Genomic DNA, 25,159 nt, shown 5'->3' with positions numbered 1-25,159 from the left:
CCCTTATAGCCATGCAAAGAACCATCCATTCCATCAAAAACAACCCTATTTTAAGCCCATTCTAAAACCTTGCCATGCATCACATGCATTCCCCTCATAACCTAGTTGTCATTCCACTTCATCAACACATGCATTCCTTTCATAAATCAGCCACATATTCACCCACATGCACTTTAATCATTCAAACATGCACTCCCATTAATTAAACCATTCAAATCAACACAAAAACACCAACATTCCCTCTTTGCCGTGCAAACACATGCATTTCCCTTGCCATTTTCAGCCATCACACTTCATCATTACACCACCATTCATTCTTTAATCCACATCCATTCATCATCATTCACCCTAACTTCAATTCACATGCAAACAACACCCATTTCTGCACCAAAGAAGTCTATGCCGTGACCTTCCTAGCCATTTCCAGCTTTTCCCTTTACATTTCACATGCATTCCATACTTCTCCTAGCTGTTTTCCATCATTATTTCAGCCACCATTCACTCTTTAATCCACATGCATTCACACACACTTCACACAAACAACATTCACATGCAAACACAAGCTTTAACCAACAAACAAAACAGCCAACACATGCACCAAAACACCCATGCCGTGCACTTCACATTGAAATTCCAGCATCTTCACATGCAATTCTGATACGTGAATTTATACGCACACAAATTAAACCCTATTTGTGACAATTGTAGTAATGATGTAAGTAGGGATCGTTCTAACCGGGGATTAACTAGGGGTGCTAAACACTTGATTCAAATAAATAAAACTAATTTTTAAAACACGTAACTTACTTAACAAGAACTCAAAACAAGTACACAAGACTTCAAATACTTGAAAACACAAAAATAAAACAAATACGAATGATTAAGACTTAATAAAAGATGGGGGGGATTGTGTTTGGACGAGATTAAATTAAATGGACAAATTGTAATTAAAGGCAAAACGTAAATATGGATGTGATGAAAATATGGATGATGGAATAGCCAAGGGGTTCTTCTCCACACATGTTACACTTGCATACAAGATTGATTCTCAGTTGGTCTTTCGATAAATTATGAAACTCAACACTCCGGGTTAATTAGGTCCGCTTAAATTAACCGTCAAGTTCTCCTTAAGTTAATGAATTGGATGGGTTAGCGCAACGCAATTCACCACATTCTCCAAAAGTCCTTTACGTGAAAAGCACAATAAAGATACAATCAAAGATCATTAAGCATTATGAAAACTATAAGTGTTGACGAGGCATTCGTTACTATGATGAGCATGAAACTCGTGCCAAGAATTCATTTAACGCGATTGTTTATAAGCAACCTCCACTACTTGTGAATATAAGTTCATAACGATTAGATGAAATTCACTTATATTCTAGCGTCATATTCATGCATGAAAATTAAGCGCGCATTCTTAATAAACATTCATAAATAAGTTATCAATCAAACGGTTAAACAAATTGAATCCACAACTTATGAAATTCCAACGAAAGTTAATCAATTCATATTGCAAATATAAACATAGTTTTGAATCACCCCCTAGCTAAAGGGGGTTTAGTTCCTCATAAGTTTGAAATCAAAGAAACCCCTAAACATTCCAACAACTCAAACGTGAATTGTATGAACGTTTAGGCACTCTTCTCTTCCATTCTCATACGTACAAAACAAAGAGAATTAAATTTAAACTTTGAAATCAAAGAAACACCTAAACATTCCAACAACTCAAACTTGAATTGTATGAACGTTTAGGCACTCTTTTCTTCCTCGTTGTTGTAGCACAAGGTCTAAGGTGAGCTTTGGGGATTATGTGAAGTGTTTTGGAGGGATGGGAAGTGGTTGGATAGTGGCTGCAATGGAGGAGAAAAACTGCACAGAAATGGAAGGGGATTTGCGGCACAAGGGTTGTGTTTGTGTTATGTGAAGTGTTGTGAATGGAATAATGAGATGTTCTTGAATGAATGAATGCAAGGGTATTTATAGGAGTAGTGGAGGGAACATATGGCTGTTTGTTTAAGATGCAAGTGGCTAATTAATGATGGAAAATCAGTTAGGAAAACATGTGAAAGCTGGAATTGCATGTGAAGGTGTTGGAATGTGCTGAAATGGTGTGTGAAGGCACGGCATTGAGTGTTTTCTTGCTTATTTTCTGGCTATATGATGAAAGGTTAATGAATAATGCATGTAGGTGGCTGCAATGATGAAGAATGAGTGGTGGAAATGAAAGGGAAAGCTAGAAAGGGTATGAAATGCACGGCAAGAATTTCAGGATGCATGTGTGTGTGAATGGTGGTGAAAATGCATGTGAGTGCATGTTTTGGTGCTGGAATTAGGGGGAATGCACGGGTTAGGCTTGGTTGAATGATGATGATGCATGTGATTGGTGGGAACAAAGGGGGAAACAAGGCACAAGGGTGCTTGAGTGAATGATTGAATGTGCATGTGGATTAATGAATGAATGGTGGTGTAATGATGAAGTGAAATGGCTAGAAATGTTAGGGAATGTGCACGGCAATGATGTTGGGAAATGAATGATTAAATTTGCATGTGGGTGAAAGTGAAGGGAATGCATGTGTTTGATGAAATTGCATTTGGAAAGGTTGGAAAGTGGAAGGGAAAGGCACGGCTTTGGGGAAAGAATGAGTGGATGTGCAAATGTGTTTTAATTAATGAAAGTGTTTGGAGAATGAATGCAATGATGAAGAGTGAATAAAGAATGCATGTAGGGTTAGCTAGGTTGGCTTTGTTTGGGTGCATGTGTGTTAATGGTGGTTTTGCATGTGAATTGATGGATTGTTTTTGATGGAATGGATGGTTCTTTGCATGGCTATAAGGGAGAGAATAAGAGAGAATGGGCTAGGCCCTTTGTTTTATGTCCAAAGTGAATACAAGGCCTTCAAATTCGTCCATCCTCTTGGCTCCATGGATAAGCTATCCAATCCATGCCCAAAAATGCTCCAAATGGCCTCAAAATGCACTTTCTTGCTCCCTAGGCCCTTAGAACCTGAAAAGACACAAAAGAAGCATAAAGGACTAAAATAACGAGAGAAACATAACGTAAATGCACGAGAACAAGCCATTTAAGTCGCATGAATATGCTCCTATCAAATTCCAGCTTTCACATGTTGTCCTAGCTGTTTTTCCATCATTCCTCCACACAAACACCTTAAACAAACAGCCATATACACCTCCACTCCTCCTATAAATACCCTTGCATTCCCATTACCTAAACACATCTCATTTTCATACACAACACACCACAAACACCTCCATTCTTGCCGTGCATATCCCTTCATTTTCTGCATATTTTCTCTTCATTCCAACCACTCCAACCACTCCTCATCCCCCCAAAACTCACCTTAGACCTTGTGCTACAACAACGAGGAAGAGAAGAGTGCCTAAACGTTCATACAATTCAAGTTTGAGTTGTTGGAATGTTTAGGTGTTTCTTTGATTTCAATGTTTAAATTCAATTTTCTTTGTTTTGTAATGGAAGAGAAGAGTGCCTAAACGTTCATACAATTCAAGTTTGATTTGTTGGAATGTTTAGGTGTTTCTTTGATTTCAAAGTTATGAGGAACTAAACCCCCCCTTTAGCTAGGGGGTGATTCAAAATACATGTTTATGCTTGCAATATGAATTGATTACTTTTGGTTGGAATTTCATAAGTTGTGGATTCAATTTGTTTAACCGTTTGAATGAATATGACGCTAGAATATAAGTGAGTTTCACCTAATAGTTACGAACTTATATTCACAAGTAGTGGAGGTTGCTTATAAACAATCGCGTTAAACGAATTCTTGGCATAAGTTTCATGCGTATTCCATAGTAACGAATGCCTCGTCAACACTTATAATTTTCATTGAACTTAATGATCTTTGTTGAACGTCTCTATCATGCGTATTCTATAGTTAGGGACTTTGATTAAGAATAATTTGGTTGTAATGCGTATTCCATTCAATCCAACGAATCTAGGGAAATCTGAAAGTTAATTTAAGCGGACCTAATTAACTTGGAGCATTGAGTTTCATAATTTATTGAAAGACCAACCGAAAATCAATCTTGTATGCAAGTGTACATGTGTGGAGAAGAACCCCTTAGCTATTCCATCATCCATATTTTCATCACATTCATCTTTACTATCTGTTTTAAATTATAATCTGTCCGTTTAATTTAATCTCGTCCAACCACAATTTCCCCCCCTATTTTGTTAAGTCTTAATCATTTGATTTGTCTTATTTTATGTTTTTAAGTATTTGGAGTCTTTTGAACTTGTTTTGAGCCTTTTAGTTTGTCTTAGTGTTTTAAAAGTTAGTTTTATTTATTTGAGTCAAGTGTTTAGCATCCCTAGTTAATCCCCGGTTAGAACGATCCCTACTTACATCATTACTACAATTGTCACAAATAGGGTTTAGTTTGTGTGCGTATAAATATCGCATCAAATTTTGGCGCCGTTGCCGGGGATTGGCAAATTTGCTAATCCCTTATCTTGAGTCTTGTTTAAATTGTTTAGTTTATGTTTTGTTTTAATTTTTTTTTGCATCGTGTGTATGTGTTTTGTTTTTTTTTTTGCCAAGTCTATTAAGTTGATTACTTATCTTGTTTACTCTTGTGTCTAGGTACTAGTTTATGACCCGTAGCTCACAACCTGTTCGTGAGCATATCTCCGACTTTGACGGTGATTTCGAGAGGACTTTGAGAAGGAAAAAGAAATCACAAACATCTAATCCTCCTAGTCCCGAACCTGAATTTAAAGAAGAAGTACCAACCATGGCAGTGGACAATCGGACCATCAAGGAGCTCTCTGCCTCAGGTATGGGCAATGCCACTCCTTTATGCATACAATACCCTACGGTAGCTGAAGGTAAGACAGAAGAATTTGAACTTAAGTCTAGTTTATTGCATCATATTCCTAAATTCCATGGGTTGTCCATGGAAGATCCTAACAAACATCTTAAGGAATTTGAGGTAGTTTGCTCATGTATGACACCCATTAACGTTGATGGGAGTATTTTGAAGATGAAGGCCTTTCCATTCTCACTTATGGACAAGGCCAAAGATTGGTTGTTTGAATTGTCTCCTGGAACTGTCAATTCTTGGGAAAGTATGAAACGTGCATTCTTAGAGAAATTCTTTCCCACTGCAAAGATCATTCTCTTGAGGAAACGAATTAGTGGCATTCAACAAAATCAAGGTGAGTCATTTCCATCTTATTATGAACGTTTTAAATCACTTGTTGCTTCATGTCCACAACATCAAATGAAGGAAGAGCTGCTCATTCAATATTTCTACGAGGGACTCCTTCCCATGGAACGTCAAATGCTAGATGCTTCGGCGGGTGGTGCATTAGTGGACAAGACTCTAATGGATGCCAAAGCTCTAATTGCCAACCGAGCACACAACGCTCAACAATATGAAGGTGTTGGACAAAGAGAGGGGCCACGACAACAAAGTGTGAATGAGGTAAGTACAATTTCTGATATTCAGTCACAATTGGCTAATCTTACTTCTCTCGTGTCTCAGGTTGTCAAGGGGTCAAAACCACAAGAAAACCAAGTGTGTGGCGTGTGTTCAATGCAAGGGCATCCATCGGAGACGTGCCCTCAGTTAATAGAGAATGGAGGTTGGGAATCTGCCAATGCCGTGGGTTTTGGGAACCAAAATCAACCACGCCATGATTCATACTCTAATACCTACAATCCGGGGTGGAGGGACCATCCAAATTTCAAATGGCGGGATCCTCAACAACCCCAACAACAAGGAGGATTTAGGCAGCAACCACCGGGCTTTTATACAAAGCCATTCATCCCCAATCAAAACCAAGTGCAATCTGCCCCAACAACCTCAGGCATGTCTTTGGATAATGATCAAGTTGTTAAGTTACTTACTACTTTGACGCAGGAAGTACAAACTCAAAATAAGGAGAGACAAATCCAAGACAAACGGGTGGATAATTTGGAGAAGCAAATGGGTCAAATTGCTGAGTTTATGGGGCAAATTAGAGAACAAGGCACATTGCCTAGTTCAACCGTTATGAACCCGAAGGGAGGATTTGAAACCGCTAAGGCCATCATGTTGAGAAGTGGTAAACAGGTTGGAACGAACTCAAATACATCCAAATCAAGTCAAGACGAGGAGGACAAGTTGCTGCAAGAAGAAGCACGGGGAGCAAAGCCCACGGCCAAGGATGACCAAACCTTGCCGAATTCATCTAGTCCTCCTAAACCGTTCCAAACCACCAAGGTAAGTCCCAATTCAACTTTTTCTAGTTCTATTCCACTAAATGTGCCCTTTCCTGGCAGGTTTAGGCAATCAAAGAAGGAAGAAGCTGAGAAGGACATTCTAGAGACCTTTCGGAAAGTTCAAGTCAATATTCCGCTCCTTGATGCGATTAAGCAAGTCCCGAGGTATGCTAAGTTTTTAAAAGAACTTTGTACAACAAGGAGAAGGATTTCAAACAAAGAGGTGGTTCAAGTAAGTGAAAATGTCTCTGCTGTGTTACAAAGGAAATTACCCCCTAAATGCAAAGATCCGGGTAGTTTTACAATTCCGTGCGTTATGGGTAATACTAAGTTTGAACAATGCATGTTAGACTTAGGGGCTTCGATTAATGTTATGCCATACTCTATTTATGCATCTATGAACTTAGGTGAGCTTAAAAATGATGGTGTGATAATTCAATTAGCCGATCGTTCTAATGCATATCCAAAGGGTGTTTTGGAAGATGTTTTGGTACAGGTTGGTGACTTGATTTTTCCAGCGGATTTCTACGTGCTTGACATGGAGGATTCACCCCATTCCACCCCATTGCCGATTCTATTAGGGAGGCCCTTCATGAAAACAGCCCGCACCAAGATAGATGTGTTTAAAGGAACTTTAACGATGGAATTTGATGGGGAAGTCATTGATTTCAATCTTTCTGAAAGTATTAAATTTCCTAAGGACGATCATTCTTGCTTTTCTATTGATATAATTGATGATTTGGCGCAGGATTTTCTCGATTGTTTGGAGAGGGATACACTTGAAACAACAATTTCACAAGGAATTGGGCAAAAATCTGGTTTTGCCGTGCCTAGAAGTGTGGAGGAGGCCGAGATAGTGGCTGCCCTTGAGTCACTACCTCAACACCATGGTAAGCCTTCTAACCCAATTTCAATTTCAGTTTCCACTAATAAGTTGTTACCCTTAGTGATTCAGGCACCCGTACTTGAGCTTAAACCGTTGCCCGATCATTTAAAGTACGTCTATCTGGGAGACAACGAGACATTGCCCGTCATTGTCTCCTCATCACTCACCGCCATAGAGGAGGAGAAGTTGATCCGAGTGTTGAAAGAGCACAAGACGGCCATTGGGTGGACTTTGGCCGATATTAGGGGAATTAGCCCGACTACGTGTATGCATCGCATACTTCTAGAGGAGGGGGCTAAACCAACTCGAGAGGCTCAGCGCCGTCTCAACCCTCCAATGATGGAAGTTGTGAAAAAGGAGATTATCAAACTTCTTGATTGTGGAGTGATTTATCCGATCTCTGATAGTCGTTGGGTGTCACCGGTGCAATGTGTTCCAAAGAAGTCCGGAGTGACAGTGGTGAAGAATGCCGAGAATGAGCTTGTGCCAACCCGTATCCAAACAGGTTGGCGAGTGTGCATTGATTATAGGAAGCTCAACGCCACCACAAGGAAGGATCATTTCCCTTTGCCTTTCATTGATCAAATGCTTGAAAGGTTAGCCGGTCATTCTTTTTATTGTTTCTTTGATGGTTATTCTGGATATAATCATATTGTCATAGCGCCGGATGACCAAGAAAAGACAACTTTCACGTGCCCCTTTGGTACTTTTGCTTATCGTCGCATGCCTTTTGGTTTATGCAATGCTCCGGCCACGTTTCAAAGGTGTATGGTAAGTATCTTTTCAGATTTTGTGGAAAAGATTATTGAGGTATTTATGGATGATTTCAGTGTGTTTGGTGATTCATTTGATGGTTGTTTGGAAAATCTCACAATAATTTTGAAACGATGTGTAGAAACTAACCTTGTGCTTAATTGGGAAAAATGTCACTTTATGGTTAGACAAGGCATAGTTCTAGGGCATATTGTTTCTGAAAGAGGAATTGAAGTGGATAAATCGAAAATAGATCTTGTGCGCTACTTACCCTCTCCTACTTCGGTTCGAGAGGTTCGTTCGTTTCTTGGTCATGCAGGATTTTATAGGCGATTTATCAAGGACTTCTCCAAGATCTCAAACCCTCTTTGCCGTCTCCTCCAGAAAGATGTGGCATTTGACTTCAACGAGGAGTGTGAGAAGGCGTTCAATCACCTCAAAGAAATGCTAACTTCGGCCCCTATCATAGTTCCACCGGATTGGAGCCTTCCTTTTGAGCTTATGTGCGATGCTTTCGATTACGCATTAGGAGCTGTTTTGGGGCAAAGGAAGGAAAAGAGGCCGCATGTTATCTATTATGCCTCTCGGACTTTAAATGATGCACAATTGAATTATTCTACCACTGAAAAAGAACTTCTTGCTGTTGTATTTGCTTTAGATAAATTCCGTTCTTATTTGCTTGGTACTAAAGTTATTATTTATACTGACCATGCAGCATTGAAGTATTTGTTCACCAAGAAAGAGGCCAAACCACGACTCATTCGTTGGATGCTTCTTCTCCAAGAATTCGATATCGAAATCCGGGACAAGAAAGGAAGTGAAAACGTGGTGGCTGACCACTTGAGCTGTATGGTGCATGAGGAGGATGCCGTGCCTATCATAGAGACATTCCCAGATGAGCAACTGATGTCCGTCAAGGTAAGTGAACCCTGGTATGCTGATTTGGTGAATTATTTAGTGTCTAAACATGTTCCTAGTGAATTACTTAAACACCAATGTGATAAATTGAAGAAAGAGGCACGGTTTTATGTGTGGGATGACCCGTATTTATGGAAATATTGCCCTGACCAAGTTATACGTAGGTGTGTGCACGATTCTGAGTTTAATGCTATTCTAACCTTTTGTCACACTTATGCTTGTGGGGGACACTTTGGCACTCAAAGAACAACACTTAAGGTGTTAGAATGTGGTTTCTATTGGCCTACCATCTTTAGGGATGCTAGAACATTTTGCATGTCTTGTGATAGATGCCAAAGAACGGGCAATATTGGTCCTAAACAACAAATGCCGCAAACCCCCATTTTTAGTGTTGAAATCTTTGACGTTTGGGGTATTGATTTTATGGGTCCCTTTCCTTCGTCACATGGGTTTCTTTATATATTGCTTGCTGTGGACTATGTGTCGAAATGGGTGGAAGCAAAAGCCACCCGAACTAATGATTCTCGAGTGGTTGCAGATTTTGTGAAAACTAACATTTTTGCAAGGTTTGGAATGCCACGAGTGCTAATCAGTGATGGAGGTTCCCATTTTTGCAATCGAACCATCGAGGCGTTGCTCAAGAAATACAATGTCATGCATAAGGTGGCCACACCTTATCATCCTCAAACGAGCGGGCAAGCCGAGGTTTCGAATAGGGAAATCAAGCAGATTCTTGAGAAGACCGTGGGGTCTACAAGGAAGGATTGGAGTTTGCGCTTAAACGATGCATTGTGGGCGTATCGCACTGCCTACAAAACCCCCATTGGGATGTCACCTTTTCGGCTCATCTATGGGAAGCCATGCCATCTTCCCGTCGAATTAGAGCATCGTGCACATTGGGCCGTCAAAACATTCAATATGGACCTTGATGCCGCAGGTTTACATAGGAAGCTTCAATTGTGTGAGCTTGATGAAATCCGAAATGAAGCATATGAGAATGCCCGGATTTACAAGGAGAAAACGAAGGCATTCCATGACAAGATGATTCGTACCAAGACGTTCTCTATTGGGCAGAAAGTGTTGTTGTTCAATTCTCGCCTTCGGTTGTTTCCGGGTAAGTTGCGTTCCAAATGGGTTGGTCCTTTTATTGTCACTAATGTTTTCCCTCATGGTGCAGTACAAATCAAAAGTTCAAGGACGCAGCAAGAATTCAAAGTGAATGGGCATCGATTGAAGCCCTATTACGAGACGTTTGAGGAGCTTGTCGTGGAGGAGGTACCCCTCCATGCCGTGGAACCTAGTCAAGCTTAAACGGAGGTACCGTCCGGCTGCAAGACGTAAAAGAAAGCGCTACTTGGGAGGCAACCCATGCATTCAACAAAGGAAGACTTAGAAAGCACTCCAATTCCAGATTCCTAAAAACTCTTCTCTTTGTTGTTATTTCGTTTCTGCCTTGTTAGGTTGTTTAGTTGTTGTTGTTTGTTTGTTTGTTAATTGTGTGAGTCTATGATTGTAACATTGAGAAAATGTTTAATTTATTGATAGGCACTGCTAAACAAAGAAAGATGGAGCCTTCACAAAGGGCGTTTACTTGAAGCCCCACTACTTGGGAAAACTATAGAAGCAGGAGGCACTAAAGAAGAGGCCTCAACACTTGGTAGAACGCTGGATGAGCCAGGAAAAATGTGCCTCTGGAAGAAAGCCGCAAGCCGTTGACGGTCACTTTGACGGTCACTTTGCATTCGACCATTGGATTCTTGCAGCTCATCTAGCTTCCTCTTCATGCCCGTCGAATAGTTATTTGCAAGCACATGCAAACTTCTATTCTCGTACTTCAGCTGCTTGATCTCTTGCTTGAGACTTTCCACCTCCGCCATCAAGGATTCCACTTGGCGAGAACGAGCAAGTAGGCGTTGGCCCATGTTCGACACAGAGCCTGCACATTGAACACTGAGAGCGAGGGACTCTTGAACGGCCAACTCATCGGACCGTCCTGAAAGCAGCCTACTATCCTTAGGAGTGAGGAGGTTCCTCGCTACTATCGTAGCTGTTGTTGCATCCGTCATCATGGAGTCTTCACTTGTAAGAGGACCGTTAGAAGATAAAAAAGAAGGACGCCATACATTACCTTGACGGGGCGCAACCGGATCGCTGCTGAGACTCAAATCTAAGCTAAGGTTCGATGGGTTAGTCATTTTTCAAAGGTGTTCAAAGAGAAGGGATGGAGTAAAATTTCAAAGGGTCGGAGACGATTTTCAAGAATGGGCAAATCTTCAGAGTGTGAATGTTGGGGTGATCAATACCGCTATAAAAAGCCAAGGCGACGCGTCCACCGATTCAAAAAGCCGGAATTTCCGGCGTAAGTTAGGCGACGCTTTCTCGGCTTTTCAAAAGACGTGTTCAACTTTGTCAAAAGATTTCTTCTTTTCAGAAAACACGTGGAGGCCATCATCGCAACTACACATCTTTAGCCGACAAGCGCAAAGTCCGGCGACGCTTTCTCTGCTTTTCAGAAAACGCGTGCAGCTTTGTCAAAAGGAGCCGCATCCGCACTACTACGTGTCGTTCAAAAAGCAAAGGGGCGCCTGCTCAGAAATCGAAGGGGCGTCGTTCAGAAATCGAAGAGGCGCCTGCTATTTCAAAAAGCCGGATTTGCGGGATCAAAACGTCTGTCGACAAGGGTAAAAGAACAGTACCACCACTTGCTATTATCTCTATATATGTCGACCTTCATATTTATGGCAATGAAGACCTGAAAAAAATGCCCAACTCTCCCTCACCTCTGAGGGCGCACTCCCAGCAAAGCCTTTCGAAATACTCAATTCTTTCTTCTTCCCCAAAGATGATACCAGATGCCTAGAGTACAGATGACCCAGGAGGAAACGGCGGATTGAAGTGTGCTGATTCATTCACCGCTTCTTCAAAAGCAAAGGTATCTCATATCATCAAGGTCAAAAGCAAAAGTATCTCATATCATGCTCTTTCCCTGTCTTTTTCTTTGTCCTTGTTCTTACTCGCATGGCAAAGTAAAAGAAGCAATCAGCCGGCACTTGGAGTCAGTCTTCCGATCTGGAGCCAACTGCCTAGAATCTATTCCTGATTGCTTACCTAGCGTTGCTCTCGAGTAGTCATCTTCAACGGTTGATACACTTCCAGAGAAGGGACCACTCCTGCAAAGATTGAACAAAGAAACAGATAAAAGGGGTAAGCTCAGACCTTCGGGGGAGACCAAAAGAAGCCTGCTGCCCAGTTCAAGAGTAGCACAAAGGAAAATCAATGATGGGAGCAGCGCAGTTCAAGAGTAAGCCTGTGGAATCACAAAGATCAAAGCCTCAATGCAATCAACAAGGAGAAGATGGAATTTACATTCCACAACCAGATTTGCGTCTCTAAACTTTTCTCTTTGTTATTTACATTATGCCATGTTTAGTATGTTTCGTTGCTGTTTTTATGTTTACTTTTGTTTGGTGTGATTTTAAGCTTAAAACATTGAGGACAATGTTTGATTTAAGTATGGGGGGGGGGGGGGGTAACTAAGTATATCTGATGCAAATTCGTGGATTTTATCACCCTTAACTTAACTTTAAGTGTTGTTCCTTGCTGTTTTAAAACGTTTTTAAGCTGTTTTAGAGTATTTTAGTATTTTTGTTTTTTGTTTTTTAACTCTGAAAAGCACATAAAAATTTGAAAAAATGTTTTGAAAAACCTAAAAAGAGTGTTTTGAGTCGTTTTTGGTGTGTTTGTGTCTTAGGGTACCTTCCAACACAATGATAAGGATTTGGTTTGAAATTGCATGACTGTTAAAAAGAGTTATAAACATAGAGAAAAGTTTGAATTACTCTTGGTATATGCTTGGTTATGGTTATAATGTATGACTTCACATGCAATCATAAAAGAAAAATTCGTTTTTGTAACATGCTTGAAGGAAGGAACTCAAACAAACGCTACAACCTTGTGAGACTTGAGCCTAAACGTTCTTTGGAGAGTTATATTATGTGATTCTTTGTTTTCTAAAGTTGTTGCATGATCTCATTATTCCTTGCTTGGTTGCTACTTAGAATGCAATTGTATCATGATAGAACTAAATGCTAGAACTTATATCCATTTCATTCAAAGCATGACATTGAATTGCATAACATATATCAAGATGAAGTTGTGTAGTTGCCACCATAGCCAAATAGCCTTACTTCCCATATTTCGTATATATTAGTTTTAACCCCGTTGAGCCTCGTTTAGCCTATTTTCTTTGCTAACCACATCACCCCTTACCTAGCCTAGAGTAGGACTTTCCTATACCCTTGTTCTTAAAGTATAGTGAGCATGACTTAAATGAATTCCTTTTGAGTTACATTATGCAAGAAAATAAGTGTGGGGGAGTAAAAGTTTGTTCTTACGTTTATATGTATGTTTTGAGATTCAAAAGAAAAAGAAGAAGAAAAGAAAAAAAAAAAAAGGAGTGAAAATAAGTAAGAATGAACTCACGAGCGTTGATGGTTGAAGAAAGGGTCCAAAAAGTTGAATATGGCCCTAAGTTTTGTGTGACTTTCCCTTGGGTGTTCAAAGTTGACTTCTGCGTTCTTAAGGGAATTCTAAGTGCCTAATTCAATACTTTGCTCACTATTGCTTTAAGAATGTTTGTCTATCCTTCACCTTTCATTGTTAGCCAATACCCTAGCCCCGTTACAACCCTTTGACTTCTATCTTGAGTGTTATGTGTTTCAAAATGTGGAGTTTGGAATTGATATGAGCTTATGGAATCACTGGTTCTCATTCTAAGTAGTAGCATTCCATTCATGAGATCATATTCATGTCACGTAAATCCAGAAAATGCTTTCTTTGTTATAACATATGTGAGATACTAGTCTTTCATGTTTACATCAATCTCTCACATATAACTAGTGTAGGGTGTGTAGTCAGAAAATCTGTGTGAAAATATAGTGCATTCTAGTAAGGAATTGAGGAAATTCTCTAAGGCATGTTACTACATTCAAATAATGGTTTTAAATGCTTAATTGTGAACTAGTATGTGGTGACTATGATTAAGAATGTACTTAAGTGTAAAGATGGCTAAAATCTGTGGGAATAATGATTTTTAACTTGTCATGTGCATTGGAAATCCGTGAGACGATTGTTGGAAGGTGTAGGTGGGGTTTTGTTCGTTTTGTCTAGTTTCGTGTTCTTTTGTTGTTTTGTTTTGTTTTTCTGTTTTGCTCGAGGACTAGCAAAAGCTAAGTGTGGGGGTATTTGATAGGAGCATATTCATGCGACTTAAATGGCTTGTTCTCGTACATTTACGTTATGTTTCTTTAGTTATTTTAGTTATTTTAGTTCTTTATGCTTCTTTTGTGTGTTTTCAGGTTCTAAGGGCTTAGGGAGCAAGAAAGTGCATTTTGAGGCTATTTGGAGCATTTTTGGGCATGGATTGGATAGCTTATCCATGGAGCCAAAAGGATGGACGAAATTGAAGGCCATTTATGCAATTTAGGACATACAACAAAGGGCCTAGCCCATTCTCTCTTATTCTCTCCCTTATAGCCATGCAAAGAACCATCCATTCCATCAAAAACAACCCTATTTTAAGCCCATTCTAAAACCTTGCCATGCATCACATGCATTCCCCTCATAACCTAGTTGTCATTCCACTTCATCAACACATGCATTCCTTTCATAAATCAGCCACATATTCACCCACATGCACTTTAATCATTCAAACATGCACTCCCATTAATTAAACCATTCAAATCAACACAAAAACACCAACATTCCCTCTTTGCCGTGCAAACACATGCATTTCCCTTGCCATTTTCAGCCATCACACTTCATCATTACACCACCATTCATTCTTTAATCCACATCCATTCATCATCATTCACCCTAACTTCAATTCACATGCAAACAACACCCATTTCTGCACCAAAGAAGTCTATGCCGTGACCTTCCTAGCCATTTCCAGCTTTTCCCTTTACATTTCACATGCATTCCATACTTCTCCTAGCTGTTTTCCATCATTATTTCAGCCACCATTCACTCTTTAATCCACATGCATTCACACACACTTCACACAAACAACATTCACATGCAAACACAAGCTTTAACCAACAAACAAAACAGCCAACACATGCACCAAAACACCCATGCCGTGCACTTCACATTGAAATTCCAGCATCTTCACATGCAATTCCAGCTTTCACATGTTGTCCTAGCTGTTTTTCCATCATTCCTCCACACAAACACCTTAAACAAACAGCCATATACACCTCCACTCCTCCTATAAATACCCTTGCATTCCCATTACCTAAACACATCTCATTTTCATACACAACACACCACAAACACCTCCATTCTTGCCGTGCATATCCCTTCATTTTCTGCATATTTTCTCTTCATTCCAACCACTCCAACCACTCCTCATCCCCCCAAAACTCACCTTAGACCTTGTGCTACAACAACGAGGAAGAGAAGAGTGCCTAAACGTTCATACAATTCAAGTTTGAGTTGTTGGAATGTTTAGGTGTTTCTTTGATTTCAATGTTTAAATTCAATTTTCTTTGTTTTGTAATGGAAGAGAAGAGTGCCTAAACGTTCATACAATTCAAGTTTGAGTTGTTGGAATGTTTAGGTGTTTCTTTGATTTCAAAGTTATGAGGAACTAAACCCCCCCTTTAGCTAGGGGGTGATTCAAAATACATGTTTATGCTTGCAATATGAATTGATTACTTTTGGTTGGAATTTCATAAGTTGTGGATTCAATTTGTTTAACCGTTTGAATGAATATGACGCTAGAATATAAGTGAGTTTCACCTAATAGTTACGAACTTATATTCACAAGTAGTGGAGGTTGCTTATAAACAATCGCGTTAAACGAATTCTTGGCATAAGTTTCATGCGTATTCCATAGTAACGAATGCCTCGTCAACACTTATAATTTTCATTGAACTTAATGATCTTTGTTGAACGTCTCTATCATGCGTATTCCATAGTTAGGGACTTTGATTAAGAATAATTTGGTTGTAATGCGTATTCCATTCAATCCAACGAATCTAGGGAAATCTGAAAGTTAATTTAAGCGGACTAATTAACTTGGAGCATTGAGTTTCATAATTTATTGAAAGACCAACCGAAAATCAATCTTGTATGCAAGTGTACATGTGTGGAGAAGAACCCCTTAGCTATTCCATCATCCATATTTTCATCACATTCATCTTTACTATCTGTTTTAAATTATAATCTGTCCGTTTAATTTAATCTCGTCCAACCACAATTTCCCCCCCCTATTTTGTTAAGTCTTAATCATTTGATTTGTCTTATTTTATGTTTTTAAGTATTTGGAGTCTTTTGAACTTGTTTTGAGCCTTTTAGTTTGTCTTAGTGTTTTAAAAGTTAGTTTTATTTATTTGAGTCAAGTGTTTAGCATCCCTAGTTAATCCCCGGTTAGAACGATCCCTACTTACATCATTACTACAATTGTCACAAATAGGGTTTAGTTTGTGTGCGTATAAATATCGCATCACACACCAATGACTCGAGACTAGTCACTCTCCCTGAGAGAAGACATAGCACGTACTGATCTTAACGGACTGTCAATGCCCAATTGACAATCCTATGATCAGGAATGTTTAGGATGTGTCAACGAAAGAATGGTCTCATGAATCTAACTTCTTTAGATCGCATTCTTCCAATCACATATTCCTTGGACTTATCGTTTAAGCATATAACATTTATATGAGACGGATCAAACAATAATGTTTGCCCTTAATATTAAACTAGATTAGTTTAACATGTGAAATGTCCATAAAGTATCATCATATGATTGGTTTTAGGGCACATTTCCAACATAATGATCTTTGATTGTATCTCTATTATGCTGTTCATGTAGGGAACTATTGAAGAATAATTTGGTTGCCGATGCGTATTCCATCCAATTCAATGACTTAAGGAAAATCTGAGGGTTAATTAGTGCTGTTCATGGTTAATGTGGGGTGTTAAGGTTCATGGTTTATTGGAAAAGAAACTGGAAATCGATTTGTATGCAAGTGTGTCATGTGTGGAGAGGGACCCTCGAGCTAGCTTATCACCCATCCATTCACCCCAATTTCGTGCAACATAGTTTAGAGTCTTTAATTTACTTGTTTTTACTTTAAATTCGTCAAAAACTCAATCCCCTTTACTACTTGTTGTGTGAAATTAGTTAGAATCTGTTTTAATTTGTTTCTTTTAGTGTTTTGAGTCAACATAAGTTAGAATTCATCCAAATTACTCCTTAGGTCCTGTTTTGAGTCAATTTAACTTAGTTTGTGTGTTTTGAGTCTATTTAGCTTAATTTGAGTCATAAGAGTCTAGTTTAGTGATTTAGAGTTTAAATTGAGTAGATTAGCATCCCTTCTAATCCCCAGCCTAAAACGATCCCTACTTTCATATACTACAATCATAGGGTTTTAATTTGAGTGTTAGTTTATATCACATTAGTAACACCAACTAGATACCAGAAAAAAAAAACAACTAATCATATCTGGAATATCATAGTTTGCATCACAAAAATGAAATATTATGTGTTTAAACTTATAATGTCACAACTTAGCAACGATAGAAAACAGTGATATGGACCAATATTATAGCAGAGACGTCAATAACTTTGGAGGTAACATCTATTAACTTAGCTACCACACAAGATTTCAGTTTTCAATTTTTTTATTTTTTATTTTTAATACTAAAACTAGTTGCCAAATAAGATTTCAGTTTCCAAAAAAGTGAAAAATGAAATAACATGGTTATCAAATTTTGCACTTTGCTATTTTTATTTCTGGAATTTTCTATGGCACTGTGTTTGGATAAGAAAATATTCTAAGGAATTTCAAAATGACGGGTAAACGTCTACATCAAGATTTGCCAATAATCCTCGTTTGGTATGAAAACTCTACTACTAGAACTTGGACGGGCGAAAAATAAGGGTGAGTGGGCCTGAAAATAAAGTTTTAATAAAAACCTTTTGAAAGCATTATAACCCCTCGCCGTAAAACCCATATAGTTTCTAGAAAATAATACTACGTAGGTACAAAAAATGAATGCACAGGTGCAGTAAAAACAGAAGCATGTCGTGCCATGCCACAATATCTCAGTAATAATATATGTAAGCCAGGTGTGAGATCAATCTAAACTAACATGGCAGTCGGAGTCACCTTAATGTGACCTGTACGACTGGACCTATTGCTCATCAATCTATGCTAGCACACAATTCGGAGTCACCTAGTGTGACCTGTACGACAGGCTGGGTGTAAATATGTACGCTCTAGTCCTACGATCACGTGAAAGCTAGCCCTATGCGTGGGTCACCTACGAGTCAGAGTCACTTAATGCGGCCTGTACGACAGGCTAGCACCTAACTTGGATCTAAGGCGAGCGTGCGGTGCGGGAGGTGAACAATCACGTGAAGGCTGTGCCTTGGCCCGGGATGGGAGCATTAACACTGAGGTGCAACAATGATGAGCTCTAAATGAATATATGCATGCTCTTATGATTCAACCATTTCAATCACATAATAACTCACCTGAACTTACCTATGTCTCCGTAGGATCATTTGGCATAACCACAAATCTCATCACAATGCAATATTTAAATATAACACATTTAAATCATGGCATGCTATGCATAATCAATTTAAAACATTTTTTGGAAAACCGTAAGGTGTGTGTGTGTATATATATATAAGGAAAAAGGCCCACTCACCTGAGGTCCACGCTACAACTCCTTAGCATGAATATCGAGTCGTCATGAACAATCGGCACCTAGAACAATTATCAAATCACGTCTCAGAATTCTTATCAATATAACAAGTAACTTACATATCATATTCGGGAAGATCCATATGTCCGATTCCCGATCCGTTAGTTTCTAATATCCTCAAATATTACGTACTATAACGCGTCAAAGTTTGGTGATGATCCAACGGTCAGATCGTCGATTGCTATAATAATCAAGCGGTGGACCTTAATGGAACTAGGTTCAAACTACGTGATGAATCTATCGGACTTCACGTATGGAATTGGAGACGAAAATTCATGAATTCCATACGTGAAGACGAAAATTCATCACGAAAATTCATCTATCGGACTTCACGTATGGAATCGGAGTTAATGAATTTTCATCTCCGAGTTCATGATGAATTTTCCTCTCCTTTATCTTTCATCTCCACCGCCCAACTTTTCTACCCTTTAATTTGGGCCACACACGTGGCTTTCCAAATTTTGCTCCAAAAATCTGGAGCGTTCCAGAAAATAATAAATTTACAATTTTGCCCTCAACTTCATTTGTTAATAACTCCTTCATTGTAACTCCAAATTACGTTCCGTTTGCGCCCATGCGTTCGTAGTGACGAGTACTGATACGTCAAGAAAATGAACCTTACGTGACATGACAAGATGGTCAACAAAAGTCAACGTCTTTGCCTCGAAGGACATTTCCGTAAATTCACATTTTAAAATTATAAAGACTGTAATTTTTGAGGACGGGTCGCTACAATAGTTGATTAATTCTCCACAACAATTTTTGAAAGTGATTATTTTTACACGAGAACAATGCCAAACTAAACCTCCTTCGAATTCCATATGTTTACAGTACCTTGTTTGGCAACTTTAGAATTATTAGATTTATGCAATGACAAAGGAGGGAGTGCCGGTGGGACAAAAATATGTCACTTGTAGAAGTCTCATATACAACTTATTGCCACTTACAATCCAAAATTTTAAAACTTATTTACCAATTCCATTTCTTCAAACAACACCCAATCACTTCATTTTAATTGATGTACTTTTGGAGGATTGTGCCTCATCCTGTTGAACCTTCTATTATGTTTCACTGTACCTTGCTATGATTAATGAGATCTACTATCGTTTCTTTAAAAAAAAAAAAAAAAAAAAAAAAAAAAAGCGACACCATTCAATCACTTAGAAATCTCAATATTTGATGAAATCTTATGTGAAAGCCCCACTGTGTATGAGATCAACTAATTGAGCCTTTTGTCAATTTGAAGACCTTGTGTAAGTAGAAGCACATCCTACCTAGCCCACTTGACCTTATAAGCCAACACTCCCATTTAATTCATGGTTCTTTAGAGATTGATTACAAATTGAGATGTGAAACACTAACAGTTTATAATTAGAATAATTTCAATATCACCTATCAGTAAGTGCATAGAAAGTTAAAAATTAGAATAGCTTTGCAAAGAGAGTTGCGGGTCTTACCCCCACGGAAAAACCTTTCATAATTTCAGTCATTTGTTGTTTTACTTTTCTTTTCACATTATAATTTTAGAAAAAAAGTTGTTATTGGTACTTTAAAATGTCATCATTCCTGTAAATTTTATCATGTTTTACACTAAAGAAGGATTATTTTTTTTTTTGGAATAAAAACAATCCAAAAAGTTTGAAATACATAAAATTAGTCTAAAGTGATTTTGTCTAAAGAAAAGAAAAAGAGACAAAAAGGATTTCACAAGAGAGCGGGAGAGATTACAACCACGAAGACTCTTCTCACTAAATCAAAATAGCGATAGCAACCAAAGAATGTATATGGTAAAGGGTAATATGAAAGTTGATGATTGATTGATTACTTAAACATTGATAAACATGCATATTCCTATTCGTGACACATCATTTAGTTTGCAAATTTAGTCTCACTAGCATTACTCATATGATAAAAAAGGGTCTAAAAAGAAAAAACAACAGCTTTATTTGACAAAGTGAGAGAGAGAGAGAGAGAGAGAGAGAGAGAGAGAGAGAGAGAGAGAGAGAGGGTGACGGAGTACAATTACAAACACTTTTCTTGCTAGATTGGAAAAGCAACCACAAGCAAAAAAAATGAAGATGGTTAAAAGCTAGGACTAACATGAGTATCTTATATGGGTAATGCTACTAAATTTGCAAACTAAATGATGTGTCATCAATAAAAATGAGCACTTTTATCAACGCTTAAGCAATAAACCAATCATCAACTTTCATGTCCTTTAGTTTTCAAAATTTAGTTTATAAATTGAGTCTCCTTAGCATTACCCTTATTATATTCACACGTTTACCAACCATATCCCCTCAATTATTCAGTCACATGATCCTCGTTGGTTTGGTCTGGTTAGTTTAATAACAAGTATTAGTTTTCATTCCACAACCACCACCTTTCTCATCCGTTTCAAGTTTCCACCACCTCTCCTCCGTCCCTCTCCCCTTCTTTCCCAAAACTCCCTACAACAATCAACAACAACGATGCTCTCATTCTCTTCCTCACAAACCAAACCCCCGCCTCTCCTTCCAAATCTCTACCCTTCTTCCCACTCAGTCTCTCACTCTCTCCCATCACCTTCTTCCATTCTCAAGCTCCCCAAAAACCACTCCCACCTCCATCCCCACCGTTTCCGACTCCGAGCCACGGATGCAGCTCAGCCCTTCAACTACAAGAGCCAAATCAAAACCCATTACCATAAATCCAACGCTCTCAAAATCGCCATTCTTGGCTTCGGAAACTTCGGTCAATTCCTTGCCAAAACCTTTGTCCGTGATAGGAGCATATTTAGGTGATTTAGTTAGCTTGTTTTCTTACATTTATGTTGTTAGTTCTTAGTTATTTTAGTATTTTAAGCTATTTTCGTGTGTTTGTAGGTCCACATGGCTAAAGTAGCAAGAAAGTGCATTTTGGTGCATTTTGGAGTAGTTTTGGGCATTAAATGGATTGCATATGCTTGGAGCAAGATGGATGGACGAAATTGAAGTCCAAAGGAGGCTAGGAATCTGCTAAGAAGATGGAAGAAATTAATTCAAGACTTGGAAGAAAAGGAATCAATCACAAAGAAGGAAACATGACACAAACTTCCTTGTTTTGACTTAGTCAATCCTAATCTTTCCTACTTAATTTCCAGCTATCAAAAGGGGTTCCTAATCAATTTGGACACTTAAATATATGTCCTAAAAGCTCTAATCCTAGTCCAAGATGGAGCCGCACCTTTCTTACCCTTTTCTTCCAAAATCTGCCACATATCTTCTCCCCCTTTTCTTCTAGTCAATGCCGCAACTTTCCTTTCCTTTTCTCTTAGGATTCTGATTTGTTACCCTTTTCTTGGAGGATTTGGAGTCTTAAAACCTTCCCAAATTAATTACTTATTGCCTTAAGCTTTCTCCCTCTATATATACACAATCTGCCGCACATATTAGAGATTCTAGACATCCATATTCTCTCTCTCATTCTCTCCATTCATTCAGCCATCATCCACCTCCTACCACCATCCAACCTATCCATCCATCACCATAATTCATACCTAAACACCCTTGTGCGGCAACAAAGAAGGAGAAAGAAGAGAGGAGAAGCCTTGGACGTTTTGGCCATTCAAGCTTGGATTGTTGGAGCGTTTGTAGGTGTATTCAATCTTTGTTTTCAATGTTTAATTTATATTCTCTTTGTTTTGTTGTAAACTAAACACAATGAAATTTTTCTCCCCCATTTTGTCATGGTAAGACAAAGACAAGGTGGAAAAATGCATAGAATAGTCAAATTTGCTGCAAATACATAGAAGAAGAACAACAAGAGCACAATGGATAAAAAATATGCACTAAACTATATGGATAAGCCCAAGCAAAGTGTAGCAACAAGTAAGAACAAAAAGATGCATGCATTGTGAATTAGCTCCCCTATAATGAAACTCCCCCAAAATTGATGCACTTCATGAAAACACACTCCTCCATAATTCTAAATTATAACTTCATTTATCTGATGAGGGATAGTGATTCAATAGAAAAAAGAGATGACCATTGAAACATAAATTTGAGCAAAGGCATAAACAAATGTACCCAAACAACCGAAGGCAGCTCATTAAGATGATAGAGATCAAGATAACTGTTGAATCTTTGCACCAATAAACTATAGCTAAAACACAAGCCATGAGAGGGATAAAAGAAAGTAGTTTGAATATTGATGCTTCCAAAAGATATTGATAGGACGAGTGTTTAACGAAAACAATATGCAATGGAGTTCTCAAAAAAACAACTCTTTAGGGGCATACAAAGACACTAATATAGAGATAAACACTTGCTCATGATGCAATTATGATGTGTCAAGGTAAAGGGATAGGTTTGGTGACAGCCATCTTGGAATCATAGAACCAAGCATTTAAAAATCCATTGACCTTAAAAGACAACAGTTCCTACATAATGTGGACAATGGACAAGACTCGCAAAAAGCAAGGCATAAGCCTTGAAGGAAAAGCCAACTTTGATGTGGAACTTCGAGTGAGGCACCAATTTGAGAAATGCCAAGGTCATTTGAATGAAGGTGAAATTGTGATGAATCATCATTGATATTTAAGAGAATTGGATACATGACCTACAGAGGGAGATCTTGAAGCACTACACATGACATTGTATGGAAGGTCAAAATGAAGGGATTTTCCCATTTGACAATATATATTTTCTTTTGAAGACACCCCTTTCACAAGACACTCTCCCATTTGAATTTTTTGTTTTGATTTTGGGGAGAAGACAAAAAGAAGAGAATTGGCACATGGTCCAAATTATAGAGTGAGTAAAATCACTACCACTCAATTAGGACCAAAGCAACATTAAATTCAAAAACACCTCTAGATTTGAATGATTGGAAAAATGATTTTTCAGAGGCCATCTCAGAGAACAGGGAGAACCTTTAACATCACAACGAAAAATTATCCTAGGCTAATCCATATAATACTAACAATGTATGACAAATAAGAGATGCATACAGAGAGCAAAATGAGGTTATCTGATGAGATAACTGTTTATACACAACATGCACAGATGCTTAGACAAAAATATTCAACTCTTGAAAGCAAGACTATACAACCTATTCAAATCATATCAAAAAGACCAATAGATTGTTGAAGATCCTCGTACCTTCGATTATCTAGGGCTTTAGTGAATATGTCAGCTAGCTGTGTTTTAGTTGGCACAAAGGTTTAAGGTAATAATTTTACCTTTCACAAGATCTCTAATGAAGTGATGGCTTATATCAATATGTTTGGTTCTTAAACGTTGGACAAGGTTTTTCGAAATATCAATAGCACTCATATTGTCACAATAAACAAGAAAGGTGGATTATGAGATACCATAATCACTAAGTATTTCGTTCATCCACATTAATTGAGTACAATAGCTTCCAGCAACAACATTTCAGTCTTAGTTATGGACAATGAGACATAGTTTTGCTCATTGTTATGCCAAGCTACCATATTGTTCCTAACATAGAAAGCTCCCCCTGAGGTACTTCTTCAATCATTAATGCACCCAGCCCAATCAGAATCACTGTACCCAACCAGGTTGGTATTGGTTGTAAATGAGACCTTTTTTACTGCTTGTAAATGAGACTCATTTGGACAGCTTTGAAACCGTGCACATACCCCAACAACAAATGCGATGTTTGGTCTACTGGCAGTCAGGTAGAGTAAGCTACCAATCATGCTTCTATACAGAGTTTGATCAACATTCTTGCCACTTGAGTCCTTGTGAATTTTGGCACATGTGCTCATAGGAGATCTAGCAGCTTTTAACCCTTCTAGACCAAACTTCTTCACCAATTTCTTGGCATACTTTGTTTGAGAGATGAAGATGCCATCCTTTTCTTATTCACTAGAAGTCCAAGGAAGTAATTTAATTCACCAACCAAGTTTATCTCAAATTCACTTGTCATCATATCAATAAATTGTTTCACAAGAGAATCAGAAGTAAATCCAATAACTATGTCATCCACATATACTTGAGCAATCACAACATGAGATTTAACCTTCTTAACAAACAAGGTTTTATCAACAGAGCCATGAGTGTAACCATAAGTAAGAAGATGATAAGACATTCTGTCATACCAAGTATATGGGGCTTGTTTGAGGCCGTAAAGAGCATTCTTCAGTTTGTATACCCCATCTGGCCTGTGAGGATCCTCAAAACCTTAGGTTGTTCAGCATAAACTTCCTCAGTAAGATATCCATTTAAGACTGTGGTTTTGACATCCTTTTGAAAAATCTTGAACTTTAAATAGCACACAACAGCACAAAGAAGTTTGAATGATTCAAGATGAGCAACATAGGCGACGGTTTCATCAAAGTCAACACCTTCAAATTGAGAGTATCCTTGATCAACAAGTTTAGCTTTATTTTTGATTACATTTCTTGACTCGTTAGATTTGTTCTTGTAGATCCATTTACTGCCAATAACGTAAATGTTCAATGGACGATTGACAAGGGACCAAACTTCATTCCTCTCAAACTGGTTCAGCCCTTCTTGCATGGCTAAGATCCATTCTTTAGCAGTTAGGGCATCTTTGATATTCTTGGGCTCAATCTGGGAGACATAGCAAA

General features: G+C 38.4%; 1 protein-coding gene across 1 annotated transcript; it reads left to right on the top strand.

Moving 5' to 3' along the window:
* The first annotated feature begins 4,552 nt into the window (after positions 1 to 4,552).
* LOC148694360 (uncharacterized) lies at positions 4,553 to 24,284 on the top strand. The gene is made up of 2 exons (XM_088700683.1): positions 4,553 to 7,727; positions 24,278 to 24,284. The coding sequence occupies exons 1-2, from the start codon at positions 4,633 to 4,635 to the stop codon at positions 24,282 to 24,284; spliced, it is 3,102 nt and encodes a 1,033-aa protein (XP_088556809.1). The 5' UTR covers positions 4,553 to 4,632.
* Positions 24,285 to 25,159: the final 875 nt, after the last annotated feature.

Source organism: Pyrus communis, chromosome 9, assembly GCF_041283825.1.
Source record: "Pyrus communis isolate YQ-2024b chromosome 9, ASM4128382v1, whole genome shotgun sequence".
Taxonomy (NCBI): Eukaryota; Viridiplantae; Streptophyta; class Magnoliopsida; order Rosales; family Rosaceae; genus Pyrus; species Pyrus communis.
The sequence above is the reverse complement of the archived record's forward strand: the minus strand, read 5'-3'. Positions and strand labels throughout refer to the sequence as shown.

Bases quoted from the DNA above. Each gene is read 5' to 3' on its own strand.
- LOC148694360 (XM_088700683.1), top strand. From the start codon at position 4,633: ATGACCCGTAGCTCACAACCTGTTCGTGAGCATATCTCCGACTTTGAC.